Source organism: Gossypium hirsutum, chromosome A05 (genome assembly GCF_007990345.1).
Source record: "Gossypium hirsutum isolate 1008001.06 chromosome A05, Gossypium_hirsutum_v2.1, whole genome shotgun sequence".
NCBI lineage: Eukaryota > Viridiplantae > Streptophyta > Magnoliopsida > Malvales > Malvaceae > Gossypium > Gossypium hirsutum.
In genome coordinates this window covers 15978289-15998050 of record NC_053428.1, presented here as the reverse complement: position 1 = coordinate 15998050, position 19762 = coordinate 15978289, and the positions used below count along the sequence as shown (strand labels likewise).

The following is a 19762-nucleotide window of genomic DNA, read 5'->3' as shown; positions in this document are numbered from 1 at the left end:
GACAAAGGTAGGTTTGTCCGTCTTCACCCATACCATAGGTGATAATGTGAATTAAATCCATGTAGTGGTAGGTCGATTGTATATGATTCTTGGACCAAATCATACTTTCAATTAAAGGGCCCTTCTAAGATGTAATGAGGCCCAAAATTATTTCAAGCAAACTTAACCTGTTGAAGCCCACTTTTGACACTATATTATTAACGACGCCCATGCCATGTAGGGTTTTTCTTCTTTTTCTTCTTCTTTCAGTAAGATTCTCTCTATATTGCTGGTGTTGCAGGAAAATCCAATACAGAGATTCGTTACCGATGGTGGGAGTTTTTGAAGTAGGAGCTGTTCCATTTAATCCCGACGGTTGGGGTCCACCCGAATCAACCACCGCTACCCCACCAAGTACGACCACCACACTCCCTCCCCATGTCCCCTACGCCACCTTCTCCCGTTCCGAGAGGCTGGGCCGAATCGCTGACTTCACCCGCTCTTTCTCCTCTTCTAACGCCAACGCATCTAATCGTCCTTCCTCCGGGAAGCCCGGCTCAGCCGACTCCCCCTTCGATTTCTCTCTCGACCTCGACGCCTTCCCTCTCGCTAACCCCGACGATGGTTCGGCCTTCCGTTTAGTCGACACGAAGCCTACTCCTCGGCCTAAATTTGGCCCTAAATGGCGTTTTAATCAACATCGACCTCAACTCCCCCAACGACGAGATGAAGAAGTCGAGGCCCGGAAAAGAGAGGCCGAGAAAGAGCGAGCCCGTCGCGACCGTCTTTATAATCTCAACCGGTCCAATCAGAACCAGCAACGTCGTGAAGCTGCCATCTTCAAATCCTCCGTTGATATCCAACCGGAATGGAACATGCTCGAACAAATTCCCTTCTCAACATTCACCAAATTATCCTTCTCCGTCTCCGACCCCGAAGATTTACTTCACTGTGGTGCTTTGGAGTATTACGATAGGTCCTTTGACCGAATCACCCCGAAGAACGAACGGAGACTCGAGAGGTTCAAAAACAGAAACTTCTTTAAAGTCACCACAACCGATGATCCGGTCATCCGAAGATTGGCCAATGAGGATAAAGCAACTGTTTTTGCGACTGATACGATTCTGGCAACTTTAATGTGTGCCCCCAGGTCTGTTTATTCCTGGGATATTGTTGTTCAACGTGTTGGGAATAAACTGTTCTTCGATAAAAGAGATGGGTCGCAATTAGATTTATTGTCCGTCCACGAGACCTCTCAGGAGCCATTACCTGAAGCTAAAGATGATATTAATTCTGCTTATTCATTGAGTGTTGAAGCGGCTTATATAAATCAGAATTTTTCACAGCAGGTTCTGATTAGGGATGGGAATAAGGTGAGTTTTGATGAGCCAAATCCGTTCGCCAATGAAGGTGATGAGGTTGCTTCTGTGGCATATAGGTATAGAAGGTGGAAGCTTGATGGTGATATGTATTTAGTCGCAAGGTGTGAGGTTCAGAGTGTTGTTGAGGTTAACAACAAAAATTCCTTCGTTACTTTGAATGCTCTTAACGAGTTTGATCCCAAGTATTCCGGTGTTGATTGGAGGCAGAAGTTGGAGACCCAAAGGGGTGCAGTTTTGGCTACTGAGTTGAAGAATAATGCAAATAAGTTGGCTAAATGGACTGCTCAAGCGATTTTAGCCAGTGCTGATTTAATGAAATTGGGATATGTGACAAGAGTGCATCCTAGGGATCATTTTAACCATGTGATATTGGGTGTTGTTGGGTATAAACCAAGAGATTTTGCTTCCCAAATTAATCTGAATACTTCGAATATGTGGGGGATCGTCAAGTCTATTGTAGACTTGTGTATGAAGTTGAATGAAGGGAAATATGTGCTTGTGAAGGATCCATCTAAGCCTCAAGTTAGGATTTATGAGGTTCCAGCTGATGCTTTTGAGAATGATTATGTTGAGGAACCATTGCCAGAAGAAGAGCAGGTTCAGCCACCAAGTGAGGATGCTGAAGGTGTGGAGGCTAATGGGACTACAACTGACGATAAAGAGATTGAGGCACAAACTTAGTGGTAATGGTTCTTTCTTTGAGCTATATTCCTAATATTTTGAAATTCATTATGTTATGCCGATTAATCTTGTTCTTATCTTTATAGTTGCTATGCTTCGTTTTGATCCATGTCTTTGTTTATGTTCTGACATGTTAATATCTACCGAAGTGTACCATCGAATTGATCAAATATTGTCTTATGAATTGTCCACAAGCATTTATAATTTCTTTTTCGTTCTTAGGGATAATTAACATAAGATCGTAGTTAGGCAGATTCTGTGAATGATTACTTTGATTTATCTTTCTATTATAATCTGCCTGAATGATTCTAATGCTGTTGATAAATGGAGAAAAGTAAGGAGGTAATTGTCTAGCTATAGAAAATCTTCCCCCCCCCCCCCCAAAAAAAAAAAAAACTTTTGTCCTTTTAGTTTAATTCATCTGGGATGATATGGTTAGGCTTTAGAGTGGAAGATTAATTGGTTTATATGCTTAGATTTTCTGGTTTGCTGAAAATGACATTGTTAGTTGTATGGCATGCAATTTGTGTAGAAGAATTATGTGTTCCTTTATTGACTGGAGCCGTCATTAACTTGTTTTCATTCATTGAAAGGGATTCTTTAACTTGATTGCATGCTATGTTGGACTGTGTCTGATGTTTCAATAATGATTGTTACAGCTTATTGGTGAGTGCATATCCAAATTCTGGTTATTGATGGAGAATCAGGAATCAGGAGATGCTGCTATGTCAAAAACCAGATTTGAATATTAGTCCACAAAATATTTATCTTTCTCTTATTATTATTTATCCGCAAGCTGCTTTAGCAGTATACGTGGGAGCGATTTTGTAAGAGCGTTTATAACTTTTGCCTTCTGAAACTAAGCCTAATAATGCGTTGTTGAGGCAATATTAAGTTTTTTTGCTGCTTCAGAAACTCTTTCATCTTGAGTTATTTCTTGAAATATTCATCATTACAGTTGGTAATAAATGAGATAGTTTTGGTCTCCCTGTAATCCAACTTATTTTTCACTATTTTTTGGTACTATTCTTTTGATATTCTTTACTATATATTATATGGGCTTAAGTGTTTGGTGACACTAGTGTGCCACTGGATTGATTAGTCAATTCAGGAAAAGTAGTCCTTTCAAGCCCATTTGGGAAGCCTTTTTCTCCTTTTAGAATTGCTGCCTTATACCTTCTCCACAGACATTGTACTATATGAATTTACCTTTTTGCATGGAAATTGGATGAAACAACATTTTAAGCTGTATAATAATTATATTCTCGAATCATTCTAGTCTAACAACTAAAGATTTAGCCTTTTGGCATCTAACACTAAAATTTTCAAATTAAAAAAAAATGTATTCAGTTGATATCAACACTGTATCAACACTATTGTCGGTGTAGGAGGATATAAATTTGGAGTGATCGACACTATTGTCGGTGTAGGAAGATATAAATTTGGAGTGGATTTATTTTCTTATTTCAAAGTTGGGAAAGGATTATTTGGAATATATTGCCAAGGGTGAAAGCCTTAAAGTCCAACAGTAACAGGGTGGGTGGAAGAAAAAAGAAAAGGAGAGAGGCCGTGGCGGTGTTGGTAGAAAATTTTTAGAACGATTGGATGTGCAAAATATTATTATCATGGGCCGAAGCAGAGCGTGCTTGTAATCATGATGATCTTTCATCTTTTCCGATTTATGCAGTAAGTCATTGTGAAAAATAAGATGCCAGTGTCCCTCTCAGTTACAAAAGCCTTTTACCAAGGCCGGAAGTAACTTTTAGATATGCAATAATGAACTTAAAATTTAGCTAATATTGTTGTTGACGAGATCGGATGCTCGTTGTTTCCAGTCAGACAACCATTTGAAGTGCCCGATCACCATTTCTCATTGGAGACTATCGTAATACGTACACGAATACCCAATACTTACCCGCTCACCAGTTATTGTATCATGGATCACAATAATCAAATTATCATGATACGTTTGAAATACGAAAATATATTTTGTAATTTATAAATTAAAATTAGCGTATGAACACAAGATAATCAATTTAGGTCCATCAAAATGTTTCGTTTCTTATAGTAATTCAAGGCAATAAATCTTAAGTTTTGTTCCAATGTAAATTTCAATCCGTATTAGTTTTATCGGTCGATTTTGTTTGTATCAATTGAAATATGATGTATTGACCAGAACAAAAAGATATTACACATGCTATTATTAATTAGTTTCAAATATTACATTTTAATTATTTATTGTATGTTATATGTGTAATAGGTAAATTAATTTATTTTAAATTTATTGAATAATGAATTGTATTTGTGTAGCTTATTGATGAATATTTTATATTTGAGATTTATTTAATCTTATATTTTGATGTTTATAAATATTTTTATATATTTATATTCATATAAATAACGATACTAGTATATATGAATACTTTTAAAAAATCCACCGACACAATATCAGGTAAGTTGCATGAACCGAAGCTTGGAAGCGTAGGCCAGTGGCTTTTATTCAATAGGAATCATTGCAGACAAAAACTGTAAACAGACTACTCAGCGCTCACCCGGCCCACAACCTTTCTAATCGTTAATGCCTTTCTTAATTATGTAGTTCAGTAAATGTGATTAAGGATGTAACATTAGCTTGACAACCAGATTTCATCCAATCTGGGTAATTAAAAGGAGACGACTTGATGATCACCTTTGATGCTTTAAATTCCACTTTTCTATACAGTGGTGTTGAGTTTATCCTTGCACCATTACAATCATATGCATGTTTGTCATCTAACCCCTCTTTAATAGTCATACTCATTCCAACTTGATAACAGGTTTACGGTTAAATTGATTGGTGCATGTGATAGTGAAAAAAATAGAAATAATAGGATTCCCACCCAGAATTTACTATGCGTATATTTGTATAAAGATGATTACAACCAATCAATTAGATAGAGTATAGGGTGATAAAATAACAAACCAAAATCCATAGGTTCCAAGTTGTGGGTAGAAAATTATTTTAGAGGTTTCTGGGTAAAACACCAGCACTCCCTTGGCAAATTGATAATTGCTGGATCCAAGAATTAAGGGTCCATACAACAAATTATGGCTATCGCTTTACTTCTCAGATCTTGGGTGTAGGCTTTTAGGGTCAATATTTGGAAGAAGAATGCGTAATTAGCCATGTTACCTCTCTACTTGGGTACTTAATTAAATGAGAAACAAGGGAATGACATGATGTATTATCTCTCGTTTCAAAGTTCAAAATATTTAACTACAGATAATATATTTGTATGTAATCAATCATTTCGGGATTAAAGTTGTAGGGTTTAATTTTGATTACGACATTGTAATGTATTTGATAGTATGGTGTCCTTCCACCTCATGATTCAATGTTAGGAGGAGCATCATCAAGTACGTATTAAATTAATTGAAAATTCTGAATTTCTTTTTAAACTTATCATTTAAAAAAGAGACAAAAATAACACCCATTTGGGGGAACAAGGACCACTAAGGAAGGCACACTTTGATTCATTAATTTCCAGTCTTTCCAAATGCTTTAATTCACCATGCCTATTTTTATCGTCACATACTGTCTATTGACATTGATAATGTTCAATATTCTCGCCACAATCATTTTACCTTTAACTTTATTTTCATCACCCTTCCCCCAACTCTATGGCTGTTGCCCAAAGGATTAAATTTATCATTCTAAAAATCCATATTTAATTACATAGTTTTGAAATTGGTGCTCCTTGGAAACTTTGCATGGGCAAAATTCCTTCTGTCGTTTACCATGTTTTAAGCTCAAAATCTCCCTATGTCTTGCATTGCGTGTGAAGAAGCTGACTTAGCCATTAGATTAGACTGCAACATTAAATTTAGAATCTGTGTATCGGAAAAACAATTCCAATTTGGTTTATGCATTTGAAGTTACTAGCCCTTTGTTTCCGAATACCAGAGTAATCTAGACATTTCCATTTTCCATTTTGTGAATATGCTATGGTAGCCTACGAACCCCTACCCCACCCCTTAATTATACAACAAAATTTTCATCAATAAAAACCGCAGAGAATCACGGCCTTAAACCCCTATAAAGTCACTCCCAATGACTCCCCGACTTCACCATCTTCTTTCTTTGTCTCTAAACATTACCAAAATATGGGGTTTGCTGTAATAGTACTAGTAGTTAAAGCTGCTTTGCTTGTGCAGCTTTCACTGTTGTTACTGAGCACCTTCACTGTCTCTGCTCCCATTTGGCCTCAGGCTTCTCCTCCTCATTACCATGCTGTTTCACCTGTAGTCCCGCCTACTCACCCACCAACCCACCACCATCACCACCACCCTCACCCTCACCCTCACCCCCATCCTCATCCACCCACTAAGCCCCCAACCCCCACTCCTCCTCCAGTTCATCCACCACCCAAGGCGCCAGTGCAACCACCAACCAAGCCACCAGTTCACCCACCACCCAAGCCACCAGTTCAACCTCCAACTAAGCCACCAACCAAACCTCCAACTCAACCCCCGACTAAGCCACCAACTCAGCCCCCGACTAAGCCACCAACCAAGCCTCCAACTCAGCCCCCGACGAAGCCACCAACACACCCACCATCTCATCCTCCGGCCAAGCCACCTAAATCGAGCCAGGTGGCAGTGCAGGGCGTTGTTTATTGCAAGTCATGCAAGTACGCCGGAGTCGACACCCTTTTGGGAGCTAAACCAATTCTTAGTCAGTTCAAAACCTATTCTTGAATCTTATTCGCTAAACTAGAACTTTTAACTGCAATGCTTAATGTTGTACCCGATCTTTTCATCAATTTGCATTGAGAACCATTAGCAATAGCCTCATTTCCATAATCATTTTTTATTTAGGCGTGCATGTACATCTTTGTCTAAATGCTTATTAGAATCAATGCATGCATATATAAAATATTGTTTTAACATATAGATGCCATCATCATTTTCTGATGTGACTTGGCATTTTGTCTGAACGGAGACACCCATTTTAATTTTGAGTGAGACAAAAGCTTTCATGTCGCCTGCAACATCCAAGTGTGAGTAAACATCACGAGCTTGGCGTTTTATGGGTTAAAGCAGCAGCTGCAATTTTACCATACATTTATTTCTCACATTTCTAGGTGTATGTCACAGCAAATTACTGGCATGCATTGATATGGTAGCCTTGGTAGTTGGTTTTTGCCCACTGCAGGTGTAAGTTAATTAACCTATATTCAAACTTTGGGATTGTTTTTTGGCAGGTGCCACCGTAAGGCTGACATGCAAAGACGCTAAAAACGAATTAACGGTCCAGTTCAAGACTGACAAGAATGGTTATTTCTTCCTGCAAGCACCAATTACCATCTACAATTTTGATCTCCACAATTGCAGCGTCTCCCTCGTATCTTCACCATTGAAAGCATGCAGCAAGCCATCTAATCTAAACGGTGGATTGAAGGGCGCCCCCTTGAAGCCTGAGAAACCATCTACTTCAAAGAAGCTCCCATATGTTCTCTACAGCGTTGGGCCCTTCGCTTTCGAACCCACATGTCACAAGAACTAGAGTAGAAATCTATAATCCCACTGTTGAGCTCGTACTCTTTTTACCATTTTTCTTTTATGTGCTTAAACTACTACGTACAAGTCTCTTAGCTTATTGTGATGGCATCTTGTTCGGTGTGGTAAGCTTTGGGTTGCAATAAGTTATTGTAATGTATGGAAATAGATTAGTGATGAATAATCAATAAATTATCGGGTGTCTTATTTCCAGAAACGATGCGAAGCATTTCTACCTAATTATTCTTGACATGCCATGAAAATGGGATAGAATATAGATAATCTCGATTGAGTAGGGTGATTAAACAGGAATGGGGTAAAAAGGAAAAGACAAAAAGGAACTTATGGGGGGACATGAATGGATTGCTAATATATTCTTTTACTAGCATAAAAAGAAATGAAAGTCATTGATTTTTATGTAGGCCATTTCTAATTGATTGGTAATGATGGATTTTGGGTTTATGGTTATAGATGACAGAAATGTAGGAGGTTGCAAAATAAACCACAAAAGGAGTTGCCATGATTTCTAGCACGCAAAATGTGAGGATGAGGTGGCCGGTGGGTCATTTGTCTTTACGTGAAACATCATCCACACTCTTATTTCCTTCACCAAACACATGCAATGTTTTTCTTTTCGAATACCTTTTTTCGTGAAGCAAACAATAGCAATGTCGTCCTGCAATCAGAATTTGAAATGATAAAAAATCTAATTCGATTTCATGTTGAGCTATATGGTTTCTGTTCGCGGATGAAGTCATCATGGACTATGAGATTGAGACAATAGCCTTGTGCCCCTTATGCAGTTGCCAGGGTTTCCAATAGAGGGGACATCAATGTAAAGTTGATATTACAACCTACAACTTTAGGATGGGCATTGAATCAGTGACGAAATTACATGGGAACGTTATTGTTGGATATATGTATATATATAGGTTAGCTCCAACTCCGATGGACTCAGATAAAAATGGAGGTCTGACCCTGCTAAGAGGAGAATCTTGGGTCGGGGTCTGGTTCAAAATTCTAGTTAAATGAGTAAACTGGGTTTAATTTTTGTAGTTAGATATGGAAATTAGGCCTGGATCCACATATTTCTTCCATTTGGGCTTATGCGAATACTTGAAGAATACGTCCAATGTCATACTTTTGGATTCAAAATCACTCATCTCATCTCATCTCTTAAGCCGTAAGAAAGGGTGCACGGTCAGTGCACCTGTTAAGTCAAGCCATTGTTTTTCTGCTTCATTTATTAAACATGTCAATTTTGTTGAATTCACTCCACTCATCGAAGGAGGACCTTGCAACTTCCACAAGTCCTCAATAGCATCAATAACAATTAAATCACTACTTAAATGGAATTATACTTAAAATCACATAAATATTGGTTTCAAACTAACCAACATAATGAATTCTTTTCAAATATTTTACATCTTATTAATAAAATTAAAATTCCGTTATTATACAAGCAAACCTCGTTATCATTCACGATGATGAATGGCTCTACAGTTTTAGACTTTTAGTACAATAGCAATTTGCTTTCTAACTTAATATATATATATTTTAAATATTAATTAGATTTTGTTAAAGGCTATTAATAATGCTTGGACACATGAATGTTAACTACCACCAACTAGTTAAATTATATATTGGGAGTGTTTGATAAATAAAGTTTTAGACATTTTTTTTTTGTTAATTTGGGTATAAATGGAGAATTGGATAGTTAAACGAAAAACGTTTAGATGAGAATATTTTTTGCAGTTGATTGGGAATAAGATATATGAAATGACATATTTGATCATGCTTGCTAAAAAATTACTCACTTTGTCACATGCTCTCAAACCCAATAAAGGTGCCAAGATGTCAATAGCTTTCATTCTCTCATTTTCACTTTCATCTCCATGTGCAATGTCTAAAGTAAATCTAAAAAATATTCATTAATTAATTTCCATAAAGGATATTTTAATTGTATGGTAATAGTATTTTATTTCAATAATTTCACCCAATAAAGACTAAAGTATTATAAACAAATAAATATTTAACCGTAAAATGTGTAATGCTCTTATTTGTCATTTTACGCGTATTAGCTATCGGCTAAGTTTTATCAAATATTTTTAAATAAACAATTAATAGAACTAGTTGATCAAATTAATTAATAGAATTAACCAAATCATTTATTATCCAAATCTATAAACCATATTTATGAAAAATCTTTAAAAATAACATGGAGGTGGTGAATCCATTTCAGCTTTTTTTATTAAAAATGATTTAATAGTATCGTCAAGATCCTATAAACTCTAAAATTTTATGTTCAACTTTTGTTTGGGTCTTTTTCTAAATATATTTTAATTAATTAATTAAATTAAATCAATATTTATGATGATTAATTGTATTGAAACGGTTGCAATTAGCGCCATTAAAAAAAGCTAATTTCTATGGTCAAACAAACCTTCCTCTTTACCTAACCATCCCACCTTAGTATACTAAATTAGAAGCCTTCCTTTTTTAGTACTTGAATTATCATCTTATATGTAGTGATTGATTCATAAGAATCTGCGTTGGATTTAAAATTTCATATCATCGTTTAAAAAAATGTATGTTAATTACTATGATTAAATTGAAACAACACAAATAAAATTGGATTGCATAGCAATAAATGGGTAACAAGTTAAATACATTTCCTTCTGACTCTGCACCTTTTTTACGACAGGACAGTTGGGTTGCCAGATTTACAAAAATGAGAATTAGAATCCACCCCTCATCTTTTCGGTGTAGCTTAGGATAGTGGCAATAAGTGTCAACCTGACTGCATGCATCTCTGAGTTCTGTTGGGATTAGATGTGTTGAAGTCTAGTGTTTCTCTTTTTTAATTTCAAGTTGGTTCCGTTTGTTTTATTATTAACCAATAATAAAAACAAAAGTAATGGGGGGGAAGTTAAATCCATATTTATCAAACACAACAGTCTCCATCTCCCTTAATTGATGGAAGCTTTGTGTCTTCCCCTTTGTCCTTTTTGTGACGTACGTGAATTTACATCCTAACTCCAACAACACAAATATATTTCATTAATTCAAAGAAGATGAGGTATTTCAAATTAATGCTTCACCAGTTAATTTTTATCAAATTCAGATAAACTTATCCCCATTTAACTTATTCAAACAGAAAATAGATGAAAAATAGAAAAACTCCAATCCAAATGTATTCGGTTCAGCAAAAAAATAATTTCGCGTGTTCCTAAGTGAATGTCTGAAATTGTCGAAAATTTTTCCAACCTAATGTGGGACCAAATATCTATCGCATTCATTAAATGCTAGTAATTAAGGATAAAATATGACTGGGTGTGCCTGTGGGGACATCAACACAAACACGGATCCCACTGACTAATCAACAATTTTTTAATCTAATCATTTTATTTTTGAAATAGTTTTTTTTATACCTTCAATTTTATAAAAAAAATATTATTTTACTCATTTATTTTATTTTTTATTTTTTTAATATTTAAATTTATATTTTTATCAAATCATCTCAAATAAATTAAAAAATTAATGTTTTTATAACTTTGTTAATGTTGTATACGCATGGATTGTTATCAAAATGACATATAAATATTTAATTAATTTTTAAAATTTTAAAGAATATTTTTTTATAATTTTTTTAATTTTTTAATTACAAGTTAACATGCCATCCATGCGTATTCAACGTCAGCAAATTAAAAAAAATTATTTTATTTTGAGGTAATTTGATAATAAATACAAATTTTAATATTAAAAAGACAAAAAATTAAATGAATGAATAAAATATTTTTTGTAAAATTAAAAGGCAAAATAAATCATTATGCTTATAAAAATTAATTATTAAGCTTTATATCTTTACCCGTTTTCTTAGATCATGGTACCCTAACCTCTTTGACTATTGTTATCTCCTCATCTTATGAAGTTAATGTTTCCTTTAATAGATGACTTTATTTTAAAATATCAAAGAATATCAAATACATTGAAAATTATTTCGTTCATGGTTTGAAGTTAAATAATTTTTTACCCAAAAAAAATAATGTAAATAATTCATAAAGAATAATCATTTTAAGATTTATGATGGTTCCGTTAATAATATTATCTTCAATATTTGAACACGAATTTTTTTACTAAAAATATTATATATCTTATCATTACACTCAACAATTTTTAATAAAATATCTTTAAAATATTTATCAATATAATAAAAAGTAAATAAGTACTTACGATTACTACTCTCATTCGATAGAATTTTTCTCTCTTGTTTTGTAATAGCAAGATGTGTTGGTTTTCCTATTTCTAGATTTTCCATTGTGTGATCAACATCTTTATTCTTCATTGCATCTCCCCTACTCTCATCGAGACTCCCTACTTGGTTTTTCCTTTCTTGTTTCGTTTTTGAAGTTGGGCTTTTGCTACTCGTCTATTTTTTTGCTTCCAACCTTGTGGTGTACATCTTGTGAACCTTGAAAGCTCTCTTGCTCTATTACTTTCTCCGATGAAGGTTCCACAACTCCTCCCTAATGGATCTTCTCTCTCAAGGCGAATAACGGTTGTAGTTGTAGTTAGGGTGCGGAACTTTTTCATTGAGGACTTATGTTATAACAATTTGATTTTCAATGGTGTTATCAGTATGTAAATATTAAATATAAATATTTACAAAGTTGGTATAAAAGAATATTAAAGTTTGGTCCTTCAATTTTGTCTATTAATTGTTTAATTTAAGTACAATTATTAAGTTGTAAAAATTTTACCGCTATATATTTTTAATTGACCAAATATTCAGAGAATTAAATTATAATTAATCAAATGTCAAAAATGAAAATTAAATCATTTTATATTACACGTTGGTGGATGTTGATGGCTTAAACATTAAACATTTGATTAGTAAGTTAATTTGTATGATTAATTAAAATTTTATCATGGTGTAAGAACCATGTTTCGGTGGAATGAAAGAGAATAATTTCTCTTCTGCTTCCACCATTAAACCGACCACCATTGAAGGAAATAAGAAAAGCTTTCTAGGGTTCAAGCTTTCAACAACAAATCGTTAAGATCAATTAAGTATTTTTCTTGTAGTTTTTATTTTTTTATTTTTGAGGTTATAGAATTTTGATTTAACTAGCTTATGTCAATTTGTAAAACTATTAAAGTTTTTAAAAGTTGTCATTATTGATTTCTTAAAGAAATTGGTGTTAAAATAATACATTTTAAGCTTAAATGTGAAAAAGATTATATTGTAATGTTTAAATTGTTAGTTTTGTACACAAGGACTAAAATGTATAAATTGTAAAATTGATGTGAAATTTCAACAATAACAAACAATAAAAGGTCTATAATTAATGCAATTAAGATTGGTTTCCAAATCGAAGTTAAAATTTAAAAGTTATGACTATTTCAGTTTTAGATACTAAATTTAATCAAATGATACAGCTTTAGATACTAAATTTATGAAATGTTAGTAATGATTAAAATTTCGTTAGGAAAATTTAATGTTTAGATAGTTAATTAAATGAAAAGGACTAAATTGTAAAAGGTGTAAAAGTGGATGAGATGATTAAATAGCTTAAGTGTCTAATGAGAGAGAATTTAAAAGGAAATTAGACCCAAAATTTATTTGGGCTGGATGGCAAGGGCATGAAATCAGCAGGAAAATTGATAAATTAAGGGCAAAGTTGAAATATAGCAAAATTAACTAAATAAAGCTAGGACTAAATAGGAAATATCTAGATTTCTCTTCATTTCTCTTCAATTCCAGCAGCTAAAAATGCCATAGGAGGGTTCTCTAAGATGGTATTCCATAATTTTTGCACCAAGTGAGTTAATCCTTGCCTTTTTCTTATAATATTTGTGTTTCTAAGACTTTTACAACTAGGTCCTACTATTAAATTCATTAGTTTTTGATTTCATGGATGAAATTGAAAGTCACCATGGTTGAGTTTTGTAATTTTATGATGAAATAGAATGAAATTGAAGCTTTAATTTGTTTATGAGATGATTTTATTAGGTAAGTTCAATAGAAATTTATTTTTAAGACCGAATTGTGAAAATATTTGGAATTAAAGTCTATTGCTGAAATTCTGATTCCTAAAGGTTATAAAGTAGTTTAAAGTGATGGAATAATGTGTTAATTGAGAAAAATCAGCTCAACTGAGAGGCTAATTGAGTAGGGACTAAATTATTATTTATTAAAAGCTTAGGGGAAAAATGGTAATAAACAGCTTGCATTAAAACAGTTTTAGACAGCAGCAGTAGACTAACTTTGAAAAATCACCATAAATTTTAAAAATAGAATTAGAAGATGAACAAATATTAAATTAAAAATTATTGAGTCTAGTTTATCATAGAATAAACGGTGTAAGCAATAGATTTGTAAATTTTGAGATATAATAAATTTTGTAAGACAAGGTCAGAATGAATTTGGGTTCCCTGTTCTGACTTTGAAAAATCATAAAAAATTTAACAAAAATAATTTTGGGCTTAAATTTATATTTCTAGAATCCTGAATGAGTCTATTTTCAAGAGAAAGAAACTAGAACATTTTCCGAATTCTGTATGAAGAGATAATTAATTTTTAATGAAGAAGGGTTAGAACTATCAGACAGCAGAATAGGGGTGACTTTAATGAATAAACTGTACTTATTGGCTAAACGAAAAATTCTGAAAATTTTATGGTAAGAATATATGTGAGTCTAGTTTCAGGGAAAATTAACGGATCTTAATTTGGAGTTCTGTATCTCGAGTTATAAATAATTTAGTGACTATGACTCAAATAGACAGCTTTGAATAAACTATAAATAATAATGAAATTATAGAAATTGTTGCATATGAACATGAAATATATTAAATTTATAATTAAATTTATTTATTTAGATCCAGAAGATTGAAATACGAAGCTAGATCAATGAAAAGAAAAAGTTCAGGATTAGTAGATTTTTGTACACGAACAAGTATCAAGGTAAGTTCATGTAACTTGAATTTTATTCTTAAATGCTTGAAATGCATGTTTTTGATATGAATATGATTTGAATGTTCATTGTATGAAAATTGATGAAACATTGATATATTTGATAAAAAGGGGAAGAAATCCCGGTTGAATGAAAGGAAATTTCGATGGATCTCTGAAAAGGAATTGATGGTAAAAATGATCTAGCTCGGACGGGTGATCCTATCTTTATATAGCCCTCCCAAAAAATATGTGGAAAATGGATTTAACCCGGACGGGTAATCCGAATTAGGGTCTGAATTTAGCCTGGACTGGTAATTCAGATCCAAGCTCAGTAGAGTAATTGTCATTGCAGGAGATTTTGCCTGGACTGGTAATCCCGACAATACTCTATAAGTTTATATTACAGGAGATTTAGCTTGGACTGGTAATCCCGCTGTAAAGATGAGGTTCGAGGGAGTAAGCTCTCTGAAATAGAAATGTGCGCACATGAATATGAATTGACAGACCCGGAAATGTACACTAAAAGTGTACATCTGAAAATCCATCGAAAATTCCAAGAAATTCAACGGGATAAATATGAAAAAAAAAAGGAAATGGAAATCATGGTATTGATAAGCTCATCAATCATAGTATATATTATTGGTACATGGAAATTATTGTACTAACTTGAATGTTGAGTTTGTGCATGTTAGGGTAATAATGCATTGAACGGATTTATGAATGTTTATTGTATTGTATTGAAAATATTAGGTAAGTATAATTCTTATTACATGAGCTTACTAAACACAAAGTGCTTACCCTGTTTCCTTTTCCCCTTGTTTTGTAGTGTTAAGAGCTCGGAAGTCGGATTTGGTCGGAGACACATCACACTATCAACCTCAGGATTTCGGTATATAAAGAAACTTTATTTTGGAAATCAATGGCATGTATAAGCTAATAAAGTAAATGTTAACGTGAAATGAATGTAAAGTTAGCCATTAGTATGGTTAACAAACCTGGTTTTGGGTATGTGATGACGTTATCTTATAAATATGCATAAATTTATCTTGAAAATATGTTGAATTGGTTTGGTTGATGTGGATTGATCTCGATTTAATATTGCAGAGAAGGTTAGATATTTATAAAGGGGCTATATTGAATAAAAAATAAAATAAAAAAATTGTAAACTCCGGTAATACCTCGTACCCTATTCCGGCAATGAATACGGGTAGGGGGTATTACAAAAAGAGTTGTATAAATTAATAATTGGGTTGAACCAAAAATAATTAAGGAAAAGCTGAAATTGCCAATTAGTCTTTGGAGGTTCAACTTGTTTGTTGTTTTGACTAAGTAAGTTCATATGATAATTATTTATATTGATTGTTGTGTATTTAATTTATAATTATAGGTAGTTGGTTGTGAATTGGTTCAAAATGTGAGATTTGGACTAAATTCTAAAAAAATGTTAATTTGTGTAATAGATGCCTATTTGAACTTAGTTAAGATTAGGATACCATTAGCATGTCAATAGGGTTTTGTATGCACTGGTACGTGATTGATTACAAATGTTGCAGAAATCCAGTATTTGTTGCAGACTGGAAGATACATGTGATATAAGTTTAGCTCGAACGAATATTCTGACATGTATATATATTCAACTTGGACAATGAATCTTATGCTGTCGTTGAGAACACCAAAAATATCCTATTCCTTGTAAAATAACGAAAAAGAAATAGTAAAGGGGAAGTAGGGTCGAATCCTCAGGGACCGAATTATACGAATGCTTGTTTCTCGAAATCCTAGGCAGAATTGTGCCCAAGAAAACCTGCGTTTCTGAAAAAAAAAGAATTTAAGAATTGATTTTGGAAGAGAAAAATAAAATAAAAACAGAATTTAAAATTTACTGAAATTATGATTACGAAAATAATAAAAATAATAAAGAGAGTTTTAAGAGAAAAGAAATTCTTATGGGAAAGTTCCAGCCTCCGGTTGTCTCATTCCGTCTTGGGCTCAATCCTTGACTTTTGGATGATCCTTCTCGACTCAAGTAAGCCAGTTATAGTGGAAGAGGACGCCTACGACCATCAGCTCCAAAGATTAGACTTACGATTTTTAGGGAACCTGACTTTAGCCAGTAATCTATGCTAGATCAACGCTTCTCAATGGCGAATCCCACGCCATTTTGTCTCTTTGGCTCGCCAACCTCTGACGCAGTAAGTTAACGAACCTACTATGCAATCCTTCCAGAACATACAAAGCGGCCGCCTTTGCATATGCTGAAAAGCTTACTTCTTAAGGGCCATGGACGGAAGCGTCAGCCCGGAGTGCGGAGAAACAATGAATACTTGGTGAAAAGGCTAAGTACGGATTCTAGGCCTCAAGAACCCTTTTTGGGGAAATATTGACAACTTTTGGCTAGAAGGGTTTTAGTGGCTCATGACAATGGTGGAAAAGAAAATAAATATAAAAATAGAAAAGGAAATTTTATTGAAAGAAAATATGAAGAAACAAAAGCCTAGACTTTTAGGGGAAAAGTGTTTACAGAAAAAGATGCTCCCAAATAGAGTCACTTCACCCCCTATTTATAGTGCTAGGGAGATAGTCTAGTTGAATTTAAATTCTAAAAAGATAAATACATTTAATTAAAGATAAACAAAGATAATTAAAATAAAATCCTAAATTTGAATAATCCTAATAATTATCTTAATATTAATTATCCTAATAAAATAAAATAAAATAGAGTCTTCCAAAATAAAATCTCTTCTATTTGCTTTTAAGTCATTGTGCCTTCCATTTCGCACTTTTGGCACCATATTTGTCCCACGTTGCATATTGGTCCATTTGATCTCCAAATTGACGCTTTTTCCCTTGAATTTACTTTTCGCCTCCAATTTAGTCCCTAAAAGATAAAAAGATATAAATGGCTCAAATTAGTAGGCTCAAGCTCAAAATAAACACATAATTAATATATAAAAACACGTCATTTTAGAGTATTATCAAATTCCCCCTACTTAGCCTATATTTGCCCTCAAGTATGGTTCCTATCAACTGTGGAACCTAGATTCTGCCATAAACCACTCCAAAATTTCATAAAAATTAGTTAAAAATGCATATGAAAAATAAAGAGACCTCTAAGCTTGCTTTAAGTAAAACAGAAAAAGTCTTCCAATTAATTCACACAAAAATTAAGATCGACTTTATAACACTCCCACGCCCGAAACCGTCACCGGAGTCAAGCTTGAGGTGTTACTAAACTTATCTTACCTTTTAAATAACTCTAAACCACTTATTTTAATTTTCGGAATAAACTATTTTTCTGCATCATGGTTGCTTAAAAATTCATTTCTCGAGTTTCAAAACTCGAAATTAAGATCCGTAAATTTTTCCTGAAACTAGACTCATATATCTATCTACTAATTTTTTTCTAGAATTTTTGACTTAGCCAAGTAGTACAGTTTATTAGTTAAAGTTACCCCTGTTTCAGAATTCGACTGCACTGGCCTCTACTTACTACGAACCACTTTTCTCTCTGTACAAAAATCATATGACTATACTGTTTGTTTCTCATAAAACTAGATTCAATAAGGATTCTAACCATATAAAGTAAACCACCTAAATATTTTTGTAAAATTTATGGTGAATTTCTAAAGTTGGAACAGGGGATCCAGAAATCGCTCTGGACCTATTTCACCAAAACTCAGATACCCTATAAAATACAAAACCTTTACCTGTTTTGCTTATTACATATGAAAATAGACACAACGAGCTTTAATTTCATATATTATTCACCATCAACCCATGTCTCTAAAATTTCTTGTGATTTTTCAAAATCCCGTTATTTTTTCAAAATCCCGTTATTTCTGATACTTGAATCTGTTTTTAAGTTACTTTCACATTTTTCTTAGTTTTCATGTGATAGTTACTACTTAATCATACATACTATTAAACATGTATATCATCAGCCACTCTATTAGCTAATCACTAGCAAGTATTTACACATCATTCATTGATCACATCATATCAAAAGAAACCAAGTTCCTATACATGCCATACACAAAACGAAACGTCTAACTATACCAATGTGATTTCTTCGATAGTGTGATCGGGTCTTCGACGTTTCCTTAAATCCCCGAGTGGCTTGATTAAAACTATAAGAAAAAGAAAATTAAAAGAGTAAGCACTAGGCTTAGTAAGCTTACAAGCAAATAAATTACAACATTTAACATAATGAATAATTATACATAATGTCACCTAGCCTCATAAACTTTCTTTACTTCTCATTTTCTACCTTATTCTTTACTCACTTACCTTCTTTCTTACATGACCTTTCACTATTCATAAATATAATCTACCTTCCATTTTGCTGATAATTCACTGTAATTTAACGTGTACAATGACCCGTTGAACCACTCGGAATACTAAGGATACTAAGGTCGTTCCTGTCTATCAATATCCTGCGAATGCCATGTCTTCGACATGGACTTACATGAATTATTCCTGTCTCCAATGCCATATATATATAATATGGGCTTACATGGCTCATTCCTGTCTCCAAAGCCATATATCTGATATGGACTTACATGGCTCATTTCTGTCCTGTCCTGTCCTGTCAACCCCAATATCCTAACATTCCTAAGGTTCAAATGGGGCTTCCTAATGCTTTTTCTCTGTCACTTCGCCTTTAATTCGACTTTAAATATTCAAAGAAAATAAGTATATAAATGCTGGAAATTGAAAATAATAATGTAAACTAAAAGAATATTGCATTTATTTGCTGTAAACTTACCTCGATACAAAATGTGACTAAACTTTACAATTTAGTCCTTTACTTTTTCTTTTCCCCGATCTACTCCCGAATTTCGCTCTTCTTGATCTATAATAGAAAATTTAACTTATTTAATATTCACATTTATCAAAACAGTCCTTGACCCAAACTTTGACAAAATTACATTTTCGCCCCTAAACTTTCACATATTTGCACTTTTGCCCCAAGGCTCGTAATTTAAACTTCATCCTATTTTCTTATTTTTTATGACATGCTGATCATTTTTCCCTTCTATGACAACATCAAATTCACAATCTAACATGTACTTATGACTATTAGGTATTTTTACCGATTAAGCCCTTTTACTCGTTTTCACTTAAAACCGAGTAGCACAAGTTGTCTAACATAATTTAAAACCTCATATTCTATCATAAAACATCAAATAAACACTTTTCATCTATGGGTATTTTTCCAAATATGAAC

The 19762-nt window shown here is 33.3% G+C and overlaps 2 protein-coding genes across 2 annotated transcripts; both read left to right on the top strand.

Annotated features, from left to right (window-relative positions):
• Nucleotides 1-221: 221 nt before the first annotated feature.
• On the top strand, nucleotides 222-3027 carry LOC107913967 (eukaryotic translation initiation factor 3 subunit D). The gene is made up of 2 exons (XM_016842657.2): nucleotides 222-2044; nucleotides 2702-3027. Exon 1 carries the CDS (start codon nucleotides 309-311, stop codon nucleotides 2040-2042), a length of 1734 nt encoding a protein of 577 aa, XP_016698146.1. The 5' UTR covers nucleotides 222-308; the 3' UTR covers nucleotides 2043-2044; nucleotides 2702-3027.
• A 3141-nt stretch (nucleotides 3028-6168) lies between these two features.
• On the top strand, nucleotides 6169-7797 carry LOC107913966 (non-classical arabinogalactan protein 31-like). Its single transcript, NM_001327095.1, has 2 exons — nucleotides 6169-6756; nucleotides 7286-7797. Exons 1-2 carry the CDS (start codon nucleotides 6186-6188, stop codon nucleotides 7585-7587), a joined length of 873 nt encoding a protein of 290 aa, NP_001314024.1. The 5' UTR covers nucleotides 6169-6185; the 3' UTR covers nucleotides 7588-7797.
• Nucleotides 7798-19762: the final 11965 nt, after the last annotated feature.